The sequence below is a fragment of the Mugil cephalus genome, chromosome 12, assembly GCF_022458985.1.
Source record: "Mugil cephalus isolate CIBA_MC_2020 chromosome 12, CIBA_Mcephalus_1.1, whole genome shotgun sequence".
NCBI classification, from domain to species: Eukaryota; Metazoa; Chordata; class Actinopteri; order Mugiliformes; family Mugilidae; genus Mugil; species Mugil cephalus.
In genome coordinates, this window is record NC_061781.1 from 12,753,672 (window position 1) to 12,778,065 (window position 24,394).

Here is a 24,394-nt window from a genome sequence, read left to right on the forward strand (position 1 = left end):
TACTAGGTGTTGAGAGAAAAGAGAGGGAGGGTGATGTCTCTGACTTCCACGGCTTTCGGTGCCTTTCAAAGCTCTTGAGGGCCCCAGGCCCTGAACTAACTTGGCCCTTTTGTTTCAAACTATCTCGCGGGAGCGCGCAAATTATCATCCGCGCGCACGTGTCCGCGGACCCGAGAGAAAAAAAAAGTGGAACACGTGACCTCTTTGGTCGAATTACATTTTAAATTTCAGTGCGCGCTCCTGCTCCAGAGGAAAGAGCCGGAGGAGCCGAGCTGAAGAAGAAGAAGACCCGCTTCATCCACCACCAGTCTGACTCCTCGTTGTTCGTGAACGCCGGAGAAAAATAGCAGAATGTCCGAAGAAAAGCCGAAGGTCAGTACGGTACCTCCTCGAGGGAACGCGCCTTTCGTGCTCACCTACAAAAGGTGTCGGTGGTGGCTGAGGCAAGTTAGCATGTTGTGCTAAGCTAGCCCTGCTGCCAGGCTACAGTTCCCTCATTTGAGCGGGTAGACGGAGAAAACAAAGGTTGGCCAATTTGCGGATATGGTGGCTCTAAGCGCACAATTTAGTGTGTGTGGTGTTTCACTGTGACTAATATCCGCTCGTAACGCTCGCTTGGTTTACCGTGCACTTGAACTATGTTTTAGGGGCTCCCGTGCCAAAGATTGTCAGTGAAATGAATGGTTTGTGTCTTTCCTATCATTTGCGCCATTGTGGTTTTCTGCGCCAGTTTCAGTGTGGACTAGCTAGCTATGCTAAAGGAGGAGTGTGGGATGTGCGCGGCGTGGTGGACCATTAAGCCCGCAACCAGGATGGCCCTGGTCTTAACAAATGCGGTTGTCTGACCTAAGTGAGCTGTTGTCGCGTTTAGCTGACTATTGTTGTGCTGCCGGGCGCCGGCGTGTTGCCGCTTCTGCTCATGACGCCTTTTGTTGCAGGAAGGAGTGAAGACGGAGAACGACCACATCAACCTGAAGGTGGCCGGTCAGGATGGGTCGGTGGTACAGTTCAAAATCAAAAGGCACACTCCGCTCAGCAAACTAATGAAGGCATACTGCGAAAGACAGGTAAGTTCCTCCCGAGAGATGTTCTCATTCCTCTGGTGACTTCTGATCTCATCCCAGACAATAAGGGGAGGTTTTATTTCAGCTGTTGTGTTGTTATAATAATGACTGCATGTGTGAAGAATCTTAATAAGATGCTATTTTTCCTCTTCTCTTCTGTCTTTCACAGGGCTTGTCGATTCGTCAGATACGGTTTAGGTTTGATGGACAGCCCATTAATGAAACAGACACACCTGCACAGGTCGGTAACACAATGTATCATGCTGTACTAAAAGCCTGTTTAGTGCTGCCCTGTTTGGACAAAAGCACATTTGTGTTTGGCAGAAATCAGTCATGTGTGCTTTCACTTTACCGAAATAAACTGCTCTATGCTAGAACACAAAGTACCAGGTAATTAGACGCGGCCTGGCAGCCTCAATGTTGCATTTAATCAAAACAATCAAACTGGTCTAATTTTAAGCAACTCGGCTTTTGCCAAGAAACTCTGACATCATTCAATGTGGCAGGGCCCCCAGACATTTTTAGGCCATATTAGACAAATGATATATTCGAAGTTAATGGTACGTTATAGCTGACTGTGCATAGTGTGATTTGAAATGTTCAGCCTCGACACATTCGACGTGACGTCTTTTAATGTTTGTGCCCTCGTTGTTTTCATTTGATGAGGTAGTTCATTCATTCAGTGTTGATTGATGCCAAATCGAACGACAGCAGAAGACGGTTATAATAGTTATAGGTGAGACCTGTTTGTGATCATGGTTTTAAATTGACCATTAGTCAATAGATAATTAGAAACTTGTTGAAATTGATACACACATCCGTTGTAGCACAGAAGCAACCGGTATGTTGTGTGTTTCATTCCTGGTTTTTACGTCTGCTACCTGATATTCACAGAAATGTGGCTACAATTCAGCCTGTTTTATCATAGAAAGTGTTTAGATGTTGACCAAATGTCAGGACGCGCTCACTACAGTATTCAGTTTAGGAAAAATAAGTTTGTGCCCATTTTATGCGGAGTATGCAATTTGGGCTTTCACATCTGGACACTGTTGTTTTTAACCTGAATTTTGTCCTACTTCGGTAAACTGGTTGTGATGCATGGTGTGACACAAGATACAAAATTAACGTTATGCAAGAGGATTTTGGTCTGACTAGATAATGGAAGTTCCTTTGCCTTTATTTCAGAGTCCGCCACATGCGTGTTTGTTCCACTCCTCTGCTAAAACGTTGTTACTCACCTCAGCTATAGGAGCGCTGGCCTCTGTAGTGACCACAGGGCACTTATTTATTTTTCTTGCACTTTTACCTGATTGTAAATCAAATATTTGGGCTGTCTGGTGACACAATTCCTTGTTGCATCTTAATGCCATAAAAGTAATTTATGTTCAGCTTAACATTCGTGTATTCAGTATACATATGTAAAGGGAATAAATATAACATGGTGTTAGGTTTGTCATTGAGTTAATCATGATTTAACTACAAGGCTGAATAAATTCTATATTGCACTGCAGTTCTTTGTTGTATGACTAATGTGTAAATGTTTTCGTTTCAGCTGGAGATGGAGGACGAGGACACTATTGATGTATTTCAGCAACAGACTGGAGGAGTCTATTCTTAAATGTGATTTGGACTCTGGGATTAACACCATTTTTCCCCCATGTTGTATTTGTTTATTTCAGTTTTTACTTCATTTTCCACTGTGCTTGGCTAAATGTCAGACTATTCACACATCACACATTTTTTTTTTCTTTTTTTCCATGGGGCGGGGGGAGTAAATGCTGACTTTGAGATGCATTTTTTTTAAAACATGTTTTAATAACGTAAATGGATGATTTGAAATTGTCCAAGGCAGGGACACATCTCAGATCAGATATGGCTTATTATTATTATTATTATTACTGCGGTCCTGTGATGTTGAGAAGACCTCCTGCATGTCTCATGAATCATAAGCTGAGTGCCATTTTGTTTTTTTTCCAGATCATTGTAAGTATTCAAATTCAGGTTAAGCGTATCTATTTTAATTCATGTACTCTTTAGGATTATATAAGGAACACTGCTGGATTGGAGCCAGTGCTAAGATGTCCACATATGGGAAAGACAAATAGACACTGTCGACCACAAAGCAGATTTAAAATGTTGCTAAATAAAGTATGACTGTGTTTGTGGACCAAAAGTGCTAAATGGAGATGTATGTAAGGGTCACTGTAACTTAGTGGAGAGAGCGGTTCTCTTCTTTTGTAAATCACTTCTTTACATCTTTTCAGGACCTTTTAAAACATACAGAGTCCTGCATACTGTGTTGCCAGTTCAGTAAGTTTGTACAAAGTCTATCCAAACATTATCAACATTTACTTTGATGCTTGTGTGTTGGTAGATTTTCTTTTTTTCTTTTGTTTTATAAGAATGTCGACCTGCATTTTAAAGCATCTTGAAACTGCACGGTGACATTGGCAGATATTCCAGTTTCTTTAATTTGTATATTTTTTTTTGTTGTTGTCCCTATACTGTATACAATAAATATAGTTTGATACTCAGCCTCTTTAATCACAAGTAAGCTTCCGTTTGTGGGTAAAGTGCTTTGACACAGCAGTGGAAAAATATTTACATCTTGGGTGTTGACATTAAAAGGCCTCTGAGCCTCAGTCCCAACCTGGATGGTGGTTGCATCTGTGGTTTTTCATTTCACGAACAAATGAAAATAGTGTCCACTAGTTTACGTAACATAAAAAAGTCACTGGTTCCAGATGTAAAGTCTAAAGTGTCTCCTTTGAAAAGGGCTTGTACTCCAAAGTCTGTTCCAGACGGGCAATTTACTTAACACACATTAGAGGGCACCATTATTCTGAAAATGTAAAGGAAATCACTTTCTCTACTCAATCTGCGATGCCACTCCAGCCGCTGAATCCTCCAGCTTTTACATTAAAACACAAAGACGTGTCTGTTGCTCGATTCCGGCCTTATGAAGACAATAACTTCATCGGGCTCCTCTTGCTTAAGAGAATTTGATTTCACAGATGTTACTAAACCAAGCGGCCAAGTGAACTCCAGCGAGGCTCCTTGCATAGAGGTCCGATTGTGCTGCTTTTACTTTTGGCACCTCTTTAGCATTTTAGATTTCCGAGAGGGGATATTTGAAGCCAGTCGTGTTTCCCCAGATCTGTCAGAAATGCAGCTGCAAGGTGCCCCCTCGCCCCCCCACCCATACATTCAAGCAAGTTCCTGTTGGTGTTAAATGCAGCCTCATGGACGAACATGACTAAGTTGTGTTTGGTGAAATTGATTAAAATAAGAAAAATGTATTTTAGTGACAAATTGCATTATCGTCCTTGTACATAACAAAAAATTGAGTTCCCCGGTGAATCCCACATTCATTCCCTGTGTTTTTGTCGAGTGTGTGTCAGTTTATTAACTTCGTAGGGTTATGTCATCAATGAATAACACAAGCTATAAAACTTAAAATCTCTGGATGAGAGAAACATGGCTCGTAGCGGCCTTAAATGTTGAAAACGGCTCACGAGAGAATGTAACAGCATTTTATGTATATGTGTGTTACTAAAGCACAGTTTTAATTCATAGAGGCCAGTTACTTGAACTTAAGGGACTGTCTTAAAGATGACCGATGCATCAAAATGTGGGTATTTCTTATCATACTGGCTTTAAAGGGGGTGAATGTCTCTGAACCGATCTATGCCGAGTCAGATTACTACACAACAAAACACGGAAGAAATTTACTGACTTTTTTTTATTATTTGTAAATGTTGAGCTTTTAATTATTCCACAACACCCCGATTATGAACTCTGAAAGAAGACCAGCATCAGAGGCGTCATCCGAGTAAATAAAATAGTGGACGTGCATGTATTTGCACAGTGGATTTGGTGCACAACACAGTGGGAGGAGGCCCCAAACGGAGCAAATCAACTTAACATGGAAGACGTAATGATGGTATGAGGTCAGTCAGCTGTGTGTCCGGCGAGCTAACCTCAGATGTGACACCCTCCCCTGCTGCATCGGTCCAGCAGGCTGAATGAAACCACTGTGCATCTGGAGAAACCTCTGGATTATCTCCAGAGTTCTGTATGCTGATGTCACCCCTGTGTGCGTAATGAGGTCCCCACCCTGAGCAGATCAGATTTCATTGCAACACATGTCGGAGATCACTGGAGCATTTACTGTGTTTGGGATTATACAGTTATTATACACTGATCTTTAAGAATAAAATTATAAAGGGTATAAACATTGCTTAAGAGATTTTCGGTTGATTCTCCAGAGCAGTCTGGAACAGAATCATTTTTTCTTTTCGAAGGAGAGATAAATGAATGAGACAAGAAAAGCAGCATTAACAACAACAGCTCATCAGCTGAACACATTGGGCAAATGAAAGCAATAAATACTTGACAACAACACTGACAAAACCGATACACTTGCTTCGGCTCATTATTTTCTAGTACATATAATTCAATGATTCTGTGATCTAATAATTTCATCAAGTGAATAAAACGATTCTGCGGAACTGACATTTGAAACATCCGGTCAGCTGAGCGTCATGTGACAGGGTTAATTTGTGCCCCAAACCTTTCGTGTTATTGCGTCGTGTGTGTGTGCTAGGAGCCTCCAATAAAAGTTTAAGTGGTTTGAGTGCGAGTTGAGATCTGCGTCGCAGCGGGCCACGTTCAGGGTGTTGTGCAAGTTGGCGGGCCACCTAGAGCGGCCATTTAACCGTTGTCAATACTTGTGCGTTTCCTGACACGGGAGCTCAAAATGTGCTCTGTTAAAATGATACAGTAAATAAGAGGAAATATCGTCCTTGGATGATGTTTTTAGCCACACGGCCGTTCAGCCTGTTTCCTGTTTGTGATGCCTTTGTGTGCTCGTTCAACGGGCTATTTTGGAAAATATTGTGCTGTTCAGTCTGAGATAACCTCGACCATACGACTGCGGGTTGTGAGTGTGTGTGGGTGTGTTTTCTTACCACTGAATGACCTGTAAAACATTTGTTACAACCTCTCTAAGCCTCGGCCTCAATCTCATGCCAAAAATAAACGGAGTATATCTACGCAACTTGCATAAAGGTAGCGCTTATACGATTGCTGATGTAAGAATCGGTTTATATGTTACTGGGTCAAAGTAAATGAAGGTGGAACAGAGCATTCGTTTAAGATTAAGAGACAGAACATCTTTCTCATGATACGCTGGCAGCCCAGATCTTAAAGCAAGCTAGCATGGCTGGCCATCACACAGTGTCTGCTGCTGGATGTGCATATGGGGCAATTTAACATCATCACGTCATCACAAATGACACTGATATTTCATCATGACTGCACCTCCTGGTGATGCAATGATTGGTATGCAAAGTTATAGGCTGTGACTTGATACTATTGTTACTTAGACTTAGTCTTACTTAGACGTTATTGATCCACAGGGGAAAGTGTTTGGTCACAGAGGCTCAGTTGTGCATAAAAAAAAACTCTAGTAAAAAAAGAAAAAAAAGGTAGCAGTTAAACAAACAAACAAACAAACAAACAAAACAATAGAATAATAAAGTAAAAAATAATAATGATGATAATAATAGTAAAGGAAAATATATGTATACAAGATTTGCACATGTGCAAATAAATATGCACATACATGTGAAGATTGTTTAGCCTCAAAAGTGATATTTGACACAATTACATATTTTCCACAGCACAGAGAAGCGTTAAAAAACTTTACTAGCCTAGAATTATTTTTTATATATGTTGCAAACATCAATTGAACGGTGACATAACAAGAAATTTGCAACCAAAGCTACTGATTTATTTAGGAAACAGGATTTTTAAGAATGACAGGATTCTTCTCATTATTATATAACAAATAAGCTTGCACACGCATCAAACTAGCTCCACGGAGAAACATTTTCATCACTACATGTGCAAAAACACGGGTGGGGTGGGGGGGCTACACAGAGGATATAATTCATTCACTTCATACAGCCCCTGTAATCGCCCCTCAATTGTATGAGGGAGGGGAGGGGGGGACCCATGCCTTTGCGGGGGCCCCTTGAAGGGCTGAAAGGTAGGGGGTGGGGGTCGCCATGGACGCAAGTTTGTTTTGCCTCCCAAAAAGCGGACTCAAAGTACCACAATGCAACGCCGAAAAAAAATATCATCTCCTTAGCTACGGCTTTGGGAGCTACGCCCCAAGAAGAAGACGAAGAAGAAGAAGAAAGAGAAGTGGGAGGCTTGCCCCCTGAAAGAACTCATTGTGGAGAGGGATGAGAGTGTGTGTGTGTGTGTGTGTGTGTGCGCGGACCCCCTCCTCCTTAACTAGCAGTGGTCTGGTCAGCAGTGGAGGGATTAGGAAAGGCAGCTCCTCACTCACTCACTCACTCACTCACTATTAACAGACGGGGGATTGCAACAAGCGTGAATCATGCCCGTCGTCATTACTACCGGCTGGGAGTGGAGCCGAAATTGTGCAAGATACGGATAACAGCGAAGGAAGGTCCGAGTGGATCGAGTCACGCTTCGCAGCTTTCTCCCGTCTCCCATCGTGGAAATGTCTCAGCAGGGACTCCCCCGCCGCCACCGCCGCAGCTCGGACCCGTCGCGTTGCGCTGCCGCTGCTTCCCTCACGTGTGTTTAAGAAGTGACCTGGATAACTAAAAAAAAAACAAACAAACATAACCTCTAAGGATCCGAGTCAGAAAACCAAAAGGGCGTGCGGATATTTACCACTTCTTTTTTCTTTTTTTCTTTTTAACCGTGCCGAGATTTTGCTCAAGTGGACGAGAAGGTGGTAAGAGAGGGGGAAAAAAAAAGTTGTGGTCCCTGATCAGAGAGAGGAAACATGGGGAACGCTGGGAGCATGGACCATCACCCTGACTTCAGGGGACACAACATGCCCCTGAAACTGCCCATGCCGGAGCAAAGTGAGCTGGAGGAGAGATTTGCAATCGTTTTGGTAAGAAAAAAAAAAGAAAGAAAAAAAGTCATCTGTCTTCTCTTTGTTCCCTCCATGCTTCAGTGTCCTGGGACGGGACAGCTGTGTGTAGGTTGGACCTCTGTTTGTCCAGCATGCCTGGTCTTTCCTTTGTTGTTAGGAAAAGGGGGGTATTTGGAGTACAAAAAAAAAGAAAGAAAAAAGTGTCAGAAGTGTTTCTCTGACATCATATTTTAGTGTTCCCCCTCACTAAAAACAAGCCCTAAACTTTTTACACTGCAATAGATCCCACTTCACATGTAGGCTCCCAGGACCCTAAATTCAAGATTTGTGTTGTCACGCAGCAGCCTCACAGCTTCTGTAAATTTCAAAGTGCGGACCCACGAGGCACCTGAGGTCTTATTGCTTTTCCTGCCTGCTTTTAACCACTTCACGAGTCCAGACGCTGGCTCACATTGAAGTCTTTAAGTGCCCGGCCATGCCATGTCCTCTGAGACGTGTGTCACATCATAAAGGGTCAACAGATCTGTCAGCGGCCGCATTACGGCGTCTGAACGTTTGCTCTCCGAGATCCGAAAGACGACAGCAGATATCTGCAGCAAAGTTTTCTTTGGCCGCACACAACTTTCATCACTTCTGCGAGTGTCATTCGCCACCTTCTCGTGAGCTCTTACGCGTAAAATATCGAAGCCGTGGATGTGAATGAACGAAACGGCCCTTTGCTTTCCAGTGTGCCGCTGCCCAGTCAGTGAATAAAGACTTTGCACAGAGGAAGGTGAAATTTGAGAGCTGGCAAAATGTGGGTCAAACGTGATTGTCGCCTGGCCTCTCTCACACATTAGCTGCTCAGGAGGAGGAGGAGGAGGAGGAATATTACTTGAGGAAGCCAGCATGTCTGGGAGGAAAAAGGGTCCTGTTGCAAAGTTTTATTTTCCAATATTAACGTTGGTGGCACAGATCTTTGAGCCTGTCCTAAAAATCGGATCAGGTTTACGTGGAAGCCAAATCACTTGTGTTGCCGCCGTGCTGCGTTGGGGTGTGATTGCTGCTTGTCAGACTGAGATGAATCCCGTTCAGCGTCGGAGGCTGCAGACTTTGGGGGTAATAGAGGTTTGACGTCACAGCGCTCAGGGATTTAGGCCTCCTCCTTAATCACATCTGCTGTTAAAGTCACCTACTTCCTATTTTTTTTTGTTTTGTTTGAGCATCGGGAGTGTCACATGTGCGATTATAAATGAGAAAATTATCACGATGCGTCAAATTTAGCCTCCGAAACTAATCCTCATTATATGCTCTCCTGAAAAAAAAACAAACAAAAAAAAACTACCTGTCTTAATGGAGGATTTCCTGGACCGGCTGTCAGAAAAGCCGATCCTGATAGCATGTCAGGAACTCCCTCGCTCCCTCCCTCCCTCCCTCTCCCCCCCCTCCTCCTCCTCCCTGCTGCCAGCATGATGCCTCAGCTCTTGGCGGCATAGGAGCCCTCCAGCATTAGAAGAATTTAGCGCTATAATCACAGCATTTAGTGTTATTTACAACCATTTAAGACCTAATGCGTCTCAGCTGTGGCCGATGACACTTGGTTGCATCGAGTGGCACTGTGCGAATCTGATGCCCTTGCTTCGGTTCGAGCAGCAGATGACTAGGATGGCGCCTCTGCTTTTTTCTCTTCTTTGCATCCAGTGCTAATAAGGCACTTGGCTGCAGATCAACCATAAATCATTAATCATTTCCCGGACTAAAACTATTGTCTTTCTTCTGCATATTCTCAGTGGTCAAAGAACGGCAGCAGGGCTATTTACTAATCGATTTCGATCACCAGTTGGGACTCAAAGGTTCGTGCTCCATGCAACCAAGCAGTCACCTGAATTCCTTCTCGGGGACAAGCGGTGTTTCAATTTTCATGCTGTGTGATGTGAAAAGCCTCCTTTCAAATGTTGACCCATGACTCGAATCATCTCGGCAAGAGCACATGCTGCGTGTGTGTAACCGTACACATACAGTAAACATAGCCTCTACAGTAAGAATCTTTATGAGTTTACAATATCACGCTGTATATGAATTGGTTTCTTTTCACTGGAGCCATCCACAGAATGTCAAAAGCTCCAGGGCCAGCTCCGGGCGCTTTGCACTGACTTTATCACAAGACCGGTTAGTGAACCTTGAGCGGGGATTGTTTCGCGCCGTTCCAAGCGTCAAGAACAAACCGCTAAACCCAGCGAAGGATGTAGCTTTGTTCTGTTTAGCAGTTCAAAATATTTAAAAAGGAAACAAAACAATATCTACGTGCTTCAGAACCATTTACAGTTTGTGTCAACTTTACGCACCTTGTCACACATCTAATTTTAACCGTCTTCCCCTTTGATGCTTGTTTAGAGTTAAATTTTAACCCACCTTCCGTGGAAAGGGTTTTGTGTTTGTGCGCACCAGTGGTTTGCTGCCAGCTGAGTCTGCAGTTCCTACTAAATGAAAAGCTCCCATTGAAGTTCCTGGCTCTCGATTCCCTGCAGCCGAGGCTTGATCTTTGAAATAGACTCGGGCTAATTGTCATGTAAGGCCGGTGCCATGAGAGGAGTGGCTGATCTGCATGTGACCTTGGCCATCGAGCCTGGAGGAGATAAAACCCAAATATTCATTGTTTAAAGTTCTGAAGGGAACAGGCGTCCGTAAACAGGCTCTTATTTTAATAAGTGATTTGCAGTTCTAAGGCCTGCGCTCTGCTTTTCATGTCTCATGCAGCCTCCGGAGTAAAATGTCTCTGGGAAGCATTTCTGTTGGCCCCAGGGTTGGTGACATAAGTCTCCTGCAGATGGGTTGCACATGATTATGAGCTAGCCCTCTCTATGTTCTGCTCAGCACATTGTTGTTAGCCAATTAAAATGACTTTGTGGCCGGTCATATCAACATGCTGGTTAATCAACTTACTATGCACTCTCTCCCCAATCAGTCATCAAGGCACGAGAAGTGCGTCAAAGTGGAATTTTTGTCTCTTTACCAATAAGTGCAAAATGTCTGGAAGCATGTTGAATGACTGCAATCTCTCTGACTCACATGTGCAGTATTTGTCTGTCTATATGCTTCACGCGGAACCAAAGGAAAATGACTCTGTGTAGCAGGAATGTAGCTCGGGCTTCATGTCTGCTCTTCAGCTCCCGCCTCAGCTAACCACAGAACTGACGTCAAATCAAATTGCACCCGCATCCGGGATACCGTCTTCTTGAAGCTCAGGGCTTCAGCGTTGGTTGAATGTCACGGCCACTGTCAGAGGGAGGCAGAGAAGTTTGCAGCCGTGACTCGTTTAAATGCCATATGGCTGAATATAGGCTTAGCTGTTGTTGTTGTCGCTGCTGCTCTTCTCAATAGTCTGCCCAGATTACGTCTAAGCTGCTTTGTTTAAAGGCTGCCGAAGCGCCTCCGGGCTGCCGTTATTTGTGCTGAGAAGGTGCTTCATCTGAAACCTAGTCCTCAGATTGATCACAAGGGGACCTCATGCTCACCTGAACTCTAATTTGTCACGCTGACGGGTCCTGAGTGCTTTTTACCTTAAGACTTTTTCAGGCTGAAACCTTTCCCAGAGCTATTGACCGATAATTAAATCAATAGAATTGGATTGAAAATTTCAGGATGAAGGTGTGTATGTGCAACAGAGGATGGAAAATATTTGTGATATAAGATGTATTGCTCATACTTACACCTGTACAGAAAGCCACCACGCGAGTCTGCAGTTCCCCTCAGCTCTGTGAACGTGTTCAGCACGTTTTGTAGGTTCGCGATTAGTCTGTTATCAAGACACGGTTAGTGACCAGCTGGTGAGCATAGTCGAGCATTCAGAACCAGATTCCTCGTACATCTCCAGATAAATGCTTTCTGTAACTTCATTGGGACATAGTTCAAGGATCGGTCACAACATTATAACCGCCAACAGGAGAATAGGAAATAACATTGACCCCGTCTTGACAGTTCAGTGTTCTGCTGGGAAATGTTTGGACCTGGCATTCGTGTGGATGTTACTTAGACATGTACCACCCACCTAGACCAGGTACCCCCACCCCATAACAATGACACTCCTTGATGGCAGCAGGATGCAGCCTGGCACAGACACACAATGGTTTAGGAACAACTCAAAAAACATGAACAGCAGCACAAGGTGTTGACCCGGCCTCGGAATTTTCAAGATCTGAACTGATCAGGTACCTGTGAAATTCACTGGACCAAGCCCGATCCATAGAGGCCCCATCCCTCAACCCATAGGACCCACTGACAACAATTTGTTGCCAAATACCACAAAACACCCTCAGAAGGCCCATGTGCATTTTCTGATGAGTCGGTTTTGGAGGCACAATATTAGGACGTTATGCCTGATCAGTGTATGTCCAAGTTGTGCGTGATGTCTTCGCTCGACGATGTTAAATCAAATTAGAGTTGAACTGCGTCAGGACACTAACATTCCTTCTCTCACACTACATGGAACCCAGGAAGTGACTAAGCTAACCCTTTCAGTTTTTTTCCATGTCGACTCTTCTTCATTAAAAAACTGAACAATGGGTATTGTCTGAGGCGCAGAGGGTGAACAGTGGCTGGATCCCGTGCATCGGGCCCACGGAACAGAGCTGCTCTTTATTCTGCTGCGAGCCCAAGACGGAGCCTGGCACTGGACCCAGACCCAGCCGGCTGCAAGAGGCCACCACATGCACGCGTGCACGCACACACACATGTTTGCGCATGTGCATTTCTGCTGGGTCCGATCCCTAGGATGCTCACCCGCCAATTAGCTGTAACTGAGCTGAGCATGAAATGCTTGGGGAGCGACAAGAGCCGACAGCCAGTGCTGTGGCCTTTGCTGCATCTCAGAGGGGACGTGAGGTGATGCGGCATCAAGAGACGGTGTGCCGCTCAGAGCCTGGAAGCGTAGCCCGGAGGCATCTTGCCTGACTGGCGGAGGGTCAGCTGATTATGTGAGAACAGGTCTCTTGGCTGAGTAAAGGCACCGCTGAGTTGAAGCCACTTAGGCTTCAATCAGCATTGTTGCTCTCAGTTCAGATTTGACATCAGCACGTTTGGGGATTTTGCTTCTGCAATGCTGCGTGGGTGGCAGAGGCTGCTTAGATCACCAACCAAGACAATACCGGCTTACCGAGTATCCCTAAGCACCTTTGACAGGTTTTCTGGAAATATCTTACAAGATATTTGGACCTTGGTTTGTGTCCTGAATTTACAGGTGAAGCTGAAATCATCGAGTCTTAATTTTGCTGCAGTTCTTGCCAAGGAGCAGGTGCACACTGATGTAGGCTGGAAAAAGGCCGGTCTGCTCCTTTGTGTTGTGCAGCAGAACCAGTCCAAGGTTCACACAATGCGAGCGACAGAGTCACAGTTTTGTGGATTGGAGTGCATTATGGTCGGGATCTGTCCAGGCTCCAAGGTGGCAGCTGCTCTGTAAAGTGAGACTGTTTGGCCAAAGCGCTGGCTGCACAAGAGTGGGAGTTTTGTTATGAAGTCTCGAGAATTAGTCGACGTTCATGTTATCAGAAGCAAAGTTGAGCGAAGCTCTCACAGCGTCTGTGTCATTGTGACAAATTAGGTGACATGTTGTGGTGTAAGCTTTATCGTGTGGCATTGAGATTGTTGTCATTCTTCTTTTTTGGAGCCTTGAGGTGCTCCACATGTGCCAACAGACCAAGTTTTTAGCAAATCCCGTTCTGTAAGTTGTAGTCTGCTATTTAGTTCTTTTTGTAATGGTTCAAAAGTTGACTTCACCATAGTGATTTTTCTTCTGGAGCTTCTTTTACACTTGAATGGGTTTCCTTTAGACATATGCTGCTTTTGAAGCTGCCAGAGTCAAAAGGCAGGTTTTGTCGGGTAACGACTTGCCAGAATTAACATCTGCAGAGCAGAATGGGAGGTCCTGATGCATTTGAATGTACTTCAGTCCTCATTGCCAGAGATTGATATTGGCCCCGTCGGACTTGGAGACAATAAAGCAGTCTGTTGTTTTGGGTTTTATTGGATAGAAGATGCGCTTCTTGCACTGGACCCCATACATGAAAGCAGAGCAGAGAGCCAGTATGACTTGCTTCAGGATTTAAAGGAAATGACCACATCAAACACAAAAGCCAAGCAAGAGACTTGACTCCACTAGAAAGTTGTTATTTTTTTATTACAGCGGGAGCTTTATGCGTTATTTCCAAGTGCCGTTTGGTTTAAAAGGTGTTAAAGATGTAAAGTAATAACGCAGCAGATCAAAGTCAGTTTGTCAGGTCAGTGAAAACTTGATAACACACTCATGAGTCACGCTGGTCACGCTTGCTCCATTTTGCTTTCAGTGCATTCTGCTTGAAGTACTTCAACTCGGCCTACGTGATTAGTGCTCGCCTCCATTATCCTCATTTGTTGTTGACATAAATGTAGTGATGGGATCAGTGAGCATGTGTTTTCAACCTCCCATTCAAGTCTTTCTTCACCAGAATGCCGGGGAAACACACTGCTGTGTTCATGGTGCTCATTAGAAGAAGCAACAGCTGTCTGTGATGAATTCATCAGTGTTCGAGGGATAATTGTGTTGGATGTGAAGGAAGTCTGTGGGTTGTTTTTTTTTTTATCTGTAGCCATCATTCTGTCAGAAATGGTGGCATGGCTGCCAGAACTATTGCAGAAGCACAGCTGAAGCAGGAACCAGTCCTGTCATGCCAGCTCTGGGTAGAGTCAATAAGGTGTTAAAGCTGCGTACTGCTAGATTGTCATAATTTGATATCTCCAAACACCCGTAAAGCTCCCTGCTTTTCTTTTTCAACACAGACGCTTTCAGGATATGTGCTGAGTTTTCTTTTATTTATTTTTTTATGGTTATGTCATGCTTGCCGTTAGTGCTCATACACCCCAGGCTGCATTTATGCTTGGATCTGTCTTATTCCATCTGCGTTCTAATCCAATACCTGTTTATTGAAGAACATAAATGACTATATATTTCTAGAGAAAACATCCAGAGTGGGTCAACCTAACATTTTGTTTTGCACCCTTGCAGCTGTAATGAGTCTGTTACAAATTGTTATTCTTCATTGTAGATAAACAACTTTTCTGATTCATTCTGATGTGGAGCTGGGACATGGACTCCACCTCAGTCCAGACACTTTCGCAACCTCGCAACATCTGGTCTGGCCAGAACGCCTCTGTGTTCGTGTATCTCTTGTTTTATTTGGACAACGTCCTGCTGCTCCAAACCATCTCCATAATGTTTCCGCTATTTGGATGGCTTCCAGCACCGAAGCCCCCTCTATTGAGCCAAAGGGATTTCACCCAGAACGTAAACACCGCGCTCGCCTTTTTGGCAATTTTCTATAAGTTTGCTCCCGACGCAAAGTGTCGTGGATTTCGTCCCATAGGGAATATTGAAGAAAGATATCAGACAGAGCAGCTTGGCTTTACTCTCTAGTTTTAAGGTTCACGGAGGAAGCTGAATTTGATTCCTCCCACTTGCAGCTGCTGTATTCTGTGTGTGCTAATCATATGGCGGTGCATGTTTTTCATAAGCTCTCTCAAAGAATGCACTTTAGAAAAGCAGTTTGTCGACAGCGTGGATAGAATTGCACAAATGAGGTGACATTTCTCAGCCAGAATAGCCGGCGCAGACTCTTGTTGGAGAATGGCAGGTTGACAAATGGTCTATTAAGTACAGTATCTGAGATTGTAAATCACCTCAACCTCGACTGAGGTGGAAGAGCTTGAAGCGGTGCTGGTATGTTGTAAAATAGGAGGCGCAAACATTTGAACTCACCATTTGGCCAAGAGGCATTCCAGCGAGCAGCTTCACAAACGCCACTGTCGGGTCAGGGGGTCCTGGAGATTACAAAGCTAATCTGAGGACAGACAGGGGACACCTGTGCCCCTCAGAGAACGCAGAGGATTACGGACCCACGCTGCGCTAATGAGGGGAGGACAGCTCGGTTTGGATAGCACATGCCTCAAGGCGGCCCAGCTCCTTTCTCCAATAAACAGCCACTTATCCCTCGCAATCTCCACTATGTTTACGACAGATTTTGATTCTTGTCTCTTGTCTCTGAGCTGCAGGGCTCCTGCACCAAATAAAGACCTGAAGTGGAACTTTTTTCGTGCTATTGGTACATCTTGGGAGGTGTTCCGCCGCTCAGACACTATCCTGCAGCACTAACCTCATTATGACGGCGTAAATGCCAAGAAAACAGAAAACACCCCGACACTTTACGAGGCACAGAACATCCAGTAATTTCCAGAGTATTGAGCAATTTTGCAAATGTATGTTATGACGGGGTTTTGATAGCTGATGCAATCTGAGGTTTTCTTGTTGTGGCGTGCAGCGAGGCATCTGTGCGCTTATTTAAAAAGACGGCGAGGGGTTTTGAGGAACAGAAATACATCGGAGGTCGGAGCATTTCTTTGGGCGACGTAAAATGTTTGCCACGGGAACAAAAGTCATCTGTTTAGGTCTTTAGTTTGATTTTACATTGTGTTGTTTTGCTTGTAAGAGCTGGGAGATCGGTTTGGGTGAATTGGGTCAAACAATTCTGCGTCGTTTCTTTTTCTTTTCAATAGCAAAAAAAAAAAAAAAAAAGATGTTGAGACAGAAAAAAAGGGGAGGGCGCGGGTGTGTCTCAAACTCTTTGCAGTCCCCAAAGACAAATCATTATCTGAAAGATATTTAAGAGGCCGATTCTTGGTTTTTGCAATCCACGCTTCCGTCAAGTTCTGCCTCTTGTTGTTTTGTGCAGTAGGTGCAATAAAGAAGTGAACGCAGTAAATCACAGCAGGCCTTTAGCTGTTTTGCTTTGACAAACAGAACTGATTGGGAATTGCAGACTTGTCTCTCGCTGCGTACAGTGGTCAGTTTGCACAACGAGGACTGTTGAATATTTCATTTTGGACTTATCCCCTTTCAGATGGATAGTCTTGTAGTTTTGTCAGCCCAGTTTACATCTTCTTACAGCATTACCACATGAAGCCGTCCCTTCATGTGGGCTTCGTGTTTGCTTTTCTGGCCAGCTGTGCTGTGAAGGCTGTGCCTCTGCAGACCTCCTGGAAGGTAGTGGGTGGTTGGTGGGCTTCGGGCCAGCTGTCTATTTTTACAACTTTTATGACTCTGGCTAATGAGAGGATACATGGACATTAATAAGTTCTGGCTATTTCTGTGATCCTTAAACGCTGACATAAATTGGTATTGGTGGCAGCAGTGGGAGTCGAGCTTGTTAGTCCATTTTCTGGTCCAGTATGACATAGTTTGGTGAGAAGTGTCTTGTGCTCTGTAGGGTTCTGTCGGTTAGTAATCTCATGTTTGAGCTGAAACTCTCAACTTCAGCCTTTTCTCAAATGCACCTAAATGCATTCACTCATGAGTAGTACAGATGCGGGACAGCTGCTTTGGAAATGAAATGTGAGTTTGGCAGCGTGAAGTGAGACTGGAGAGCGTTGAAACCCCCACATTTCACAGAAAGGGGCTGGTAGTCCTGCTCAGTAAATTCCTCAATTTTCCCTCTTGTCATCTTCATTTTCTTGCTGGCATGACGCTTCTCATGCTTTGTCTCCAACAATGTTTGCTTCTCATACAGTGTCCGGTTGATGGTCATTACTTGTGCAACTTGATCATATTCTTTCATCTGATACTTGTAGAAGAAGTTTGTCCTGTTTGGGTTATAGAAGCTTTGTGGTTGCCGCTCTTGGGACCTTTTGCTTGGCACATATTACACTTAAAATTGGTTCAGTGCATCTCTTTACCGTAGTTAAACCATCCAATGTCTTTGACCCGCCCCTCGAATTACTGTAATCTTTAAATTACTGCACAATCTACTAATGAGTCCAATTTATGTGCCCATCGGTGTTCATTGGGGTGGTCTGCCATCAGGTGTCAGTGAAAAGCCACCCAGCCCTCTCAGCAGCACCCCATTAATAACACAGATGCACAGATAGTGTGGTTATAGGCATGGGGTAACCTGACCCTAGCGAGCTGAGAGCCTGTCACAGCTCATTAGCATTGGGATGAAATGAAGGCTGGTAGAAGTGGTTCTTTGCTTTAGTTGGAGCCCCACCAAGCAGGAAGCCCACAGCTCAGTGCACCCACAGCGACTCAGCAAACCACACAACCACCCGGGCAAACACTCCTCTTATATCCAAACAAAACAAGGTAGAAGTCTTGAAGTGACTTAATGGTTTAGTTGAGGTTGCTATCTAGAAAATGTAAAAGCACATCTATTTGTGTTATTGTAAAACCCTGTTTTCCATCGCCGTGACCATCTACTCAGGTGTCTAATCATGTTTTAATGTGTTTACGAAAAGAAAGCGGGTACCAAATCTAGTCATCTGTTAAGCAGCCAGACCGAGTCAATAGGGGCCCTCTGACTCCCAATTCCCTGCAGTCAGCAAAGCAGCGATCGGTCGGCTCGCAGCTTCTGCTGAATACTAATTTAATTTCCTGGTCGCTCTTGCGGGGGGAAATCTGTGCGAGTGCCAACCTGCATTTCTACCAAATGCCACTTAACTGTTTTGCTTGATATTGATTTGTGTGCGTCAAGGAACATCAATAAAGTCTATATCTGGATTTGAATTGATTTTTTGTAGGTGTGTTGGAGCTCTGTCTGCCCAGAAATGCACAAAGGCCATAATATGATGAAGGTAATGGAATAATCACTTAACAAAAAAGTCTAAACAGGTCATGTTTTTAAGGGTTGTTGAGGCTGTTCACATTATATTAACAATCCCACGAGAAGTTAAAAAGCTGGAATTAAGGAACTGCCTACAACAAACTCTGACCGTGCTGCCACAGACTTCCAGACACCAGCCAATGGCTGAAAGTGGGCTTGGTGCACCAAGTTGATGGTAGTTTTCTAATGTCCGAATGGTGTTTCTGAGCCATACGACGGACACAAAGATGCGTACTGGCCCCATCCCTGTGCCTCTTGTGCAGCTCCACATTGATTTTCTTTTGTAAATGCACTCTTTCAAAATTAAAATGGTTGTATAGATCAATAGCCTTGCCACACCATAATACAATATGGAATGAAAACGTTACTCTCAAGCAACTCCAAAAATTGCTATAAAATAAAGCTCTAAAGCAAGTCCGGGATCGGAATACTAAAATCAGGATCTGACTCCGCCTTTGTATTTCTCATTCATGGCAGTAGGTCCGATCTCAGGATTTTCCCCATCCATCTTACTCTTGCTGCCCCTCTGAGCTCTGCTGAGAAATCCAGTGGAGGAAAAGTGGAGGCTGGGTGCTAAGCACACTCTGATCGATGATCCAGCACAGGGAATGAGGACGGAAAAAAAAACAACCCCAAGCTGAGCAATGAACAGTGGCCATATTTTCCAGTTTCCCCCCTTTTGTTAGCAGTGGAAAACTTTCACAAAACTGTTTGTTATATCTTTTATGACGGAAAACTGTGGAAGAAACCCCATAATAATTCTGCGTTTTTAGCAATTTTTGTTTTGTCTGCGGATTTTTATTTTTGCCTTGTTTAACCAATCCCCAATTGGGTTACACTTGCCTGTCCTGAACTCTCCGTACTGTAGGTGGTGCGATTATGTGCTAATCGCACGAGGGTGTGGTGAATCATGCTTGTGTTTGAAAAAGGAAAACTTTTGGACAACTGCAGAGGTGTTGGTACATTAAACAGATGTTGATAAAGTAAAGCCGGATAAAGAAAGGAGTTGTGCAAGAGGTTTTGGAAGATTGAGGCTTATTTTCTGTCATAGCGTGTTTGCCGACACATGGGTCACATTAGATTTGTTTGAACAACATGCTATACACAGGAAATCACTCACCTCACTAAACGTCATCAAAGGGGAACATCCTTATTGTGGATAGCAGTCGGGTGAATGGGAAAATGGAGAAAAAAGGTCAATTGCTGACAGATGATGCCAGAGCTTCCTTCCTTACCTCACATTCACTTCATTGTTCATAATGTCATCTCCTCTCCTGCCTTGTTGTCTGCTTCTGAAATTGAATGAAACAGAGTGAAACGGGCTTGGGAGTTTTTCATTTTCTGCCTTGGTTTTGGCACCGCTACCTCATTAAGGTGAAACTCAGACATTCCCAGACGTTGTTGACATTTCTCATTAGTAACCTTTCTGTCTGTGATATCACTTAGTTGAAAGTATGGAAAAGAATAGATGGATGGTGGTGTTGTGGTGGTTTACCCGTGGCTAGTCGAGGGCTTGATATTTTAATCCCGTACTTGTCAGGGAGAGCAAATGTGTTTTCCTTAATAATAGGTTCATTTGTGCACGGAATTGTGCACCAGAACCATAGTTTATGGATCTGTTTCTCTCCCAGAGCTTATTAAGGTTACATGTCATTGTTCTTTTTCCTATTGGGGCGAAGACTGTTTGTTGATCCTGCTTTCCACTGGTTTTATGCATGTACGTTGGGTACACACTGTGCAGCCTACCACCAAAAGTCAGTGGTATAAAATGGTTCTCACCAGCATAGCTCGGTTCCTTTGTGTGCGCTACAAATCCATTACAGTGTGTATATGCATGTATGTTTGGGTGTTGTACACATGTCTCAAAGACATGCGCTTTATTTACTTAATGATCCATAGTTCTCGTAGGTACCGTCATTCTCGTCTGTGTTTGGGTTCTCATTATCCACACCCAATTAACTTTGACCTTTTTCTCTCTTTCAGAATTCGATGAATCTTCCACCAGACAAAGCGCGGCTGTTGCGGCAGTATGACAATGAGAAGAAGTGGGAACTAATATGCGATCAGGTGGGCATCGACCATTCATCTGTGTGATATGTTGCTGCTGTACTTAGGTCGCACTTAATTCATTGTTGCTTCATAACTAGCAAACTTAATGAAGTGTTGAAGACACAACCAACAACATCTTCTTTGCAGTTCAACGCAGGGGTCTTCAGCGTTGAACTGCAAAGAAGGTTGCAATGAAGACCCCTGGTTTGGCACTAATGTTGGAGCCATGGAAACTCCATAAATTCATATAATTTATACATATTCATATATATAATATATCTAATATAATAAAATATATAATCATTCATTCGCTAAAGTAAACTGTTGCTGTAAAATACCTTAATATGGCTGTCACATTGATCTTACATGCTCTGAACCATCTCCTGAATAGCTAATCCTGCAGAAAGTCCAGCCGACTGTCTGTCATGACCAGAGCACCCATGCTCTATTGCCCTGCCTTTATTCTATATGCCTTTCCCCATCTTTGCACACCACATTCTCTGGTCAAGTGGGTTAAGTGGCCCAGCAGGGCGCTCACATCAGCGTTAAAAACTCGGCTTGTTACTGGCGTCAGTGCTTCATGTAGGAAATAGCATGTTGTGCAGTGAGCTGTGGTCTAAGCGCTTCACTCAGTCCGCAAACTCTGTGCCAGACAGTCTTTCTGCCATCTTGAGCAAAGGAAAAAAAGCAGAGACCAGACCAAAACCGCCACCCTCTTAACCACATTGATAGCTACTGACCCTTAAGGGATCAGTGCCAGAGGGAGCCCTCCAAACCACTGAGAAAGAAACCTTCCCTCTTTAGATCCCTAGATAGCAGGCAAAAGCGTTTCAACAGGTCAGTCATGAGTAAATTCTCAAAGCAGTAGTTCATTGTCAGTTTCAGAGGTAGCTGTGAAGACTAAGATATCCTTGATAGGGTTGAACTGCAACCACCCCAGTTGCAGCTGCCACCGAAGACCAAGGACGTACAGATACGGTGATCTGAGTGTCCGGTTCAGGGAGCAAACAGTCATAAGGCACCTGTGTTACGATTCTGAGAAAAAGGCCTTGGAAAACTACTGAATGAATTCTACAATGTTGATGTTAGATTAGTCAGATGAACCCGATTTAACGTCTAGGATCATATGTATGTATGCATAAAAGATTTGTTGGAGTTTGACTACACCCACAAAAAAGATATCCTTCCGAATTCTGTGTAACACACAGTGATAACTTGTACTATCATATATTTTCTCCTCAATATTGAGCTAGAGAGTTAACCACCCCACATAATTTCCATCACAACAGCAGTCTGAGGTCCTCTTGGAACGGACTGTCAGCAGTGAAAATAATTGGTTTCCATTTCATTGTCAGTGTTTCCAGAAACGTTGCTCGCTGGTTTTGCTGACAAGCATCTTGGATTCTTTATGCTCGCAGCATTTAAAAAGTGAGTGTAGTCTGTCCGCATGAATCAGCGGAGTGTAAAGCTCGGCCATTTGTAACATGCATCTTCCACAAATTTTTAATGGTCAGACACCAAACAGCAGAACTCAACCAGTTCTCTGACGTCTTTATTCCTCTCTTGTTTTCACAACAAGTTAACCCCCAGGACAGTGCAGGGAGCTCTGGGAATTAAGCATTTTTTGTGTCATAGCTACCGTGAATCTCTTAATGTTACCATGGCAACAGCATGGGGGGAGGCAGGGATGGCAGGTACATCCTCTAAGAAAGACGGGCCCCTTCGAACACCATCGGAGGTTGAAATATTAAAATTCCTTCCTGTACGGATGTATGAAAAATGGAGGGCACTCCTGATGTGAGCATAGGGCAAAAGAGTACAAAGGCAGAGATGTGATTAACTTGTTACTGTCAAAACCAAAAACAAACGAGACTTTGAAACCAACACAGCTGTTGTTACAGCTCATCTTCTTATAGATCAAGCATTTTATGTACTTGAAAGCACCCGAAGCTTGTCTTTTGACCAGAAGCTGCAAACATCATCGTGTCCTCTTGGTTTTGAACAGATTTCTGCGCTTGAGTCTCTGCTGAATTCCTTAGATGAAAGAGAGTAGTAGCTCAACTCTCAAATATAACTTAACCCCGCTCCCTCAGACAAACTCTACAACTGCCGTAGAGCACGTTGGAACCTGTTTATATAGGCGTCCAAAAAATATACGCATGTTCCCTGTAATATACTCTCTTTCCTTGTGGATTTACGACCTCTTTCCATTCTTTTCGTTTCTTTGCACGCAACAGCACTTGCCAACTCGGTTATTATTTCGCAGATGATTCTGAGCTGTCTGTCCGTCTCTTGCTGTCAGCTGGGAGCTGTCTTTCCTGACGCCCTCTCGTCTTTCCTGTTTCTCAGGCAGCGATGAACGTTGTGTTGCAGATCTGATCTCAGTCCCTGTGTCAACAGGGTTGGAAACCGATAGGATGTGTTCCGCGTCAGTAGCGTTACAGCAAATGTTACTTTTGTGCTCATAACTAAATACTGTTTGCACAAAAGCTTGCGTGATGCATGCAGGATTGTCACGAGTATGTACCCTCATCAGGCATAACATTATGACCACCTTCCTAATATTGTGTAGGTCTCCCTCGTGCCTCCAAAACAGCTGGGACTCATCAGGGAATGGACATGGGCCTTCTGAGCGTCTCCTGTGGTGTCTGGCAACAGAATGTTGTTGGTGGGGGTCTTTGGGTCATATGGGTTCAGAGGAGGGGCCTCTGTGGATCAGGCTTGCTCCACTGCATTCCACAGATACTTGACCAGTTTGGGATCTAGTCAATTTGGAGGCCAGGTCAACACTTCGTGCTGTTTTTTATGCTTTTTTGAGTTGTTCCTAAATTCGTTTTCGGTTATGTGCCTGTGTCAGGCTGCATCCTGCTGGGGATGGCTGCTGCCATCGAGGAGTGTCATTGCTATGAGGTGGGGGGTACCTGGTCTGGTCTAGGCGGGTGGTACATGTCTAAGTAACCTCCATATGAAGACCAGGTCCAAAAGTTTACCAGCAGAACATTGCATAGTCACAAGACGATCATATTTTTCTTCTTATTTTCTTTTAAATTTTAAGCAAAATGCACACACCCAATAATGGACTGAATTCCAATTAGGGAACTTCTGACTTGGCTGTTCAGTTGATTTTCAGTTGAAGTCTTGGAGCGATCATGTCATTGTCAACCCCTGCTAGTTGCTATGGGTGCTTGCACAGTGTGGGGATAGACATCAGCAAGACAGTAAACCACCTTCTGAAAAGCGAAAAGAAACATTTGGAGACACATGATGTCTTCTAGTGCTGCCGGGATCGGCTCTGACGCCATTTCAATCCACATGCACGCATAAATCAGCCACCCGCTAGCCACCCAAACATTTTTTTTTCCACCCGCACCCACATAATTCCATTATTTCAGAGTGGAATAAATACATGTAAGTGCGATGGTATGAAAACAATAATAATTTTAATCCAGCCCTACTCCACAATAAACATTTATTCGTTTTTTTAATTCAGATGACAAGCAGTAGTTACAATAGTCTGACATCTTAAATTGATTCTTTCAAACTAAAACTGTCAAAGAACAACAAACTACATAAAAACGTCCGTTAACTCATGAGAAACGATCCCAGTAAAGACTATAACTGACAATTTTTTCCCTTATTTCACCCACCTTCAACCCATCTACCATTAACCTGTTAGTCTAACAGTGGTCTCATCTTCAGTG

The 24,394-nt window shown here is 43.9% G+C and overlaps 2 protein-coding genes across 9 annotated transcripts in view; both read left to right on the top strand.

Moving 5' to 3' along the window:
* The first annotated feature begins 206 nt into the window (after positions 1 to 206).
* Positions 207 to 3,608, top strand: sumo3b (small ubiquitin like modifier 3b). The gene is made up of 4 exons (XM_047601910.1): positions 207 to 372; positions 939 to 1,067; positions 1,234 to 1,305; positions 2,617 to 3,608. The coding sequence occupies exons 1-4, from the start codon at positions 352 to 354 to the stop codon at positions 2,680 to 2,682; spliced, it is 288 nt and encodes a 95-aa protein (XP_047457866.1). The 5' UTR covers positions 207 to 351; the 3' UTR covers positions 2,683 to 3,608.
* A 3,477-nt stretch (positions 3,609 to 7,085) lies between these two features.
* Positions 7,086 to 24,394, top strand: part of fmnl2a (formin-like 2a) — a 46,969-nt gene continuing 29,660 nt past the window's right edge. For 2 of the 8 annotated variants that reach the window (XM_047601900.1, XM_047601904.1), the window contains exons 1-2: positions 7,096 to 8,004; positions 20,628 to 20,711. In XM_047601900.1, coding sequence (XP_047457856.1) covers positions 7,891 to 8,004; positions 20,628 to 20,711 — 198 coding nt within the window. In that variant the 5' untranslated portion in view covers positions 7,096 to 7,890. Of the gene's footprint in view, positions 8,005 to 20,627; positions 20,712 to 24,394 lie in introns of all 8 variants that reach the window. The other 6 variants (XM_047601898.1, XM_047601901.1, XM_047601905.1 and 3 more) reach the window with 6 other exon arrangements.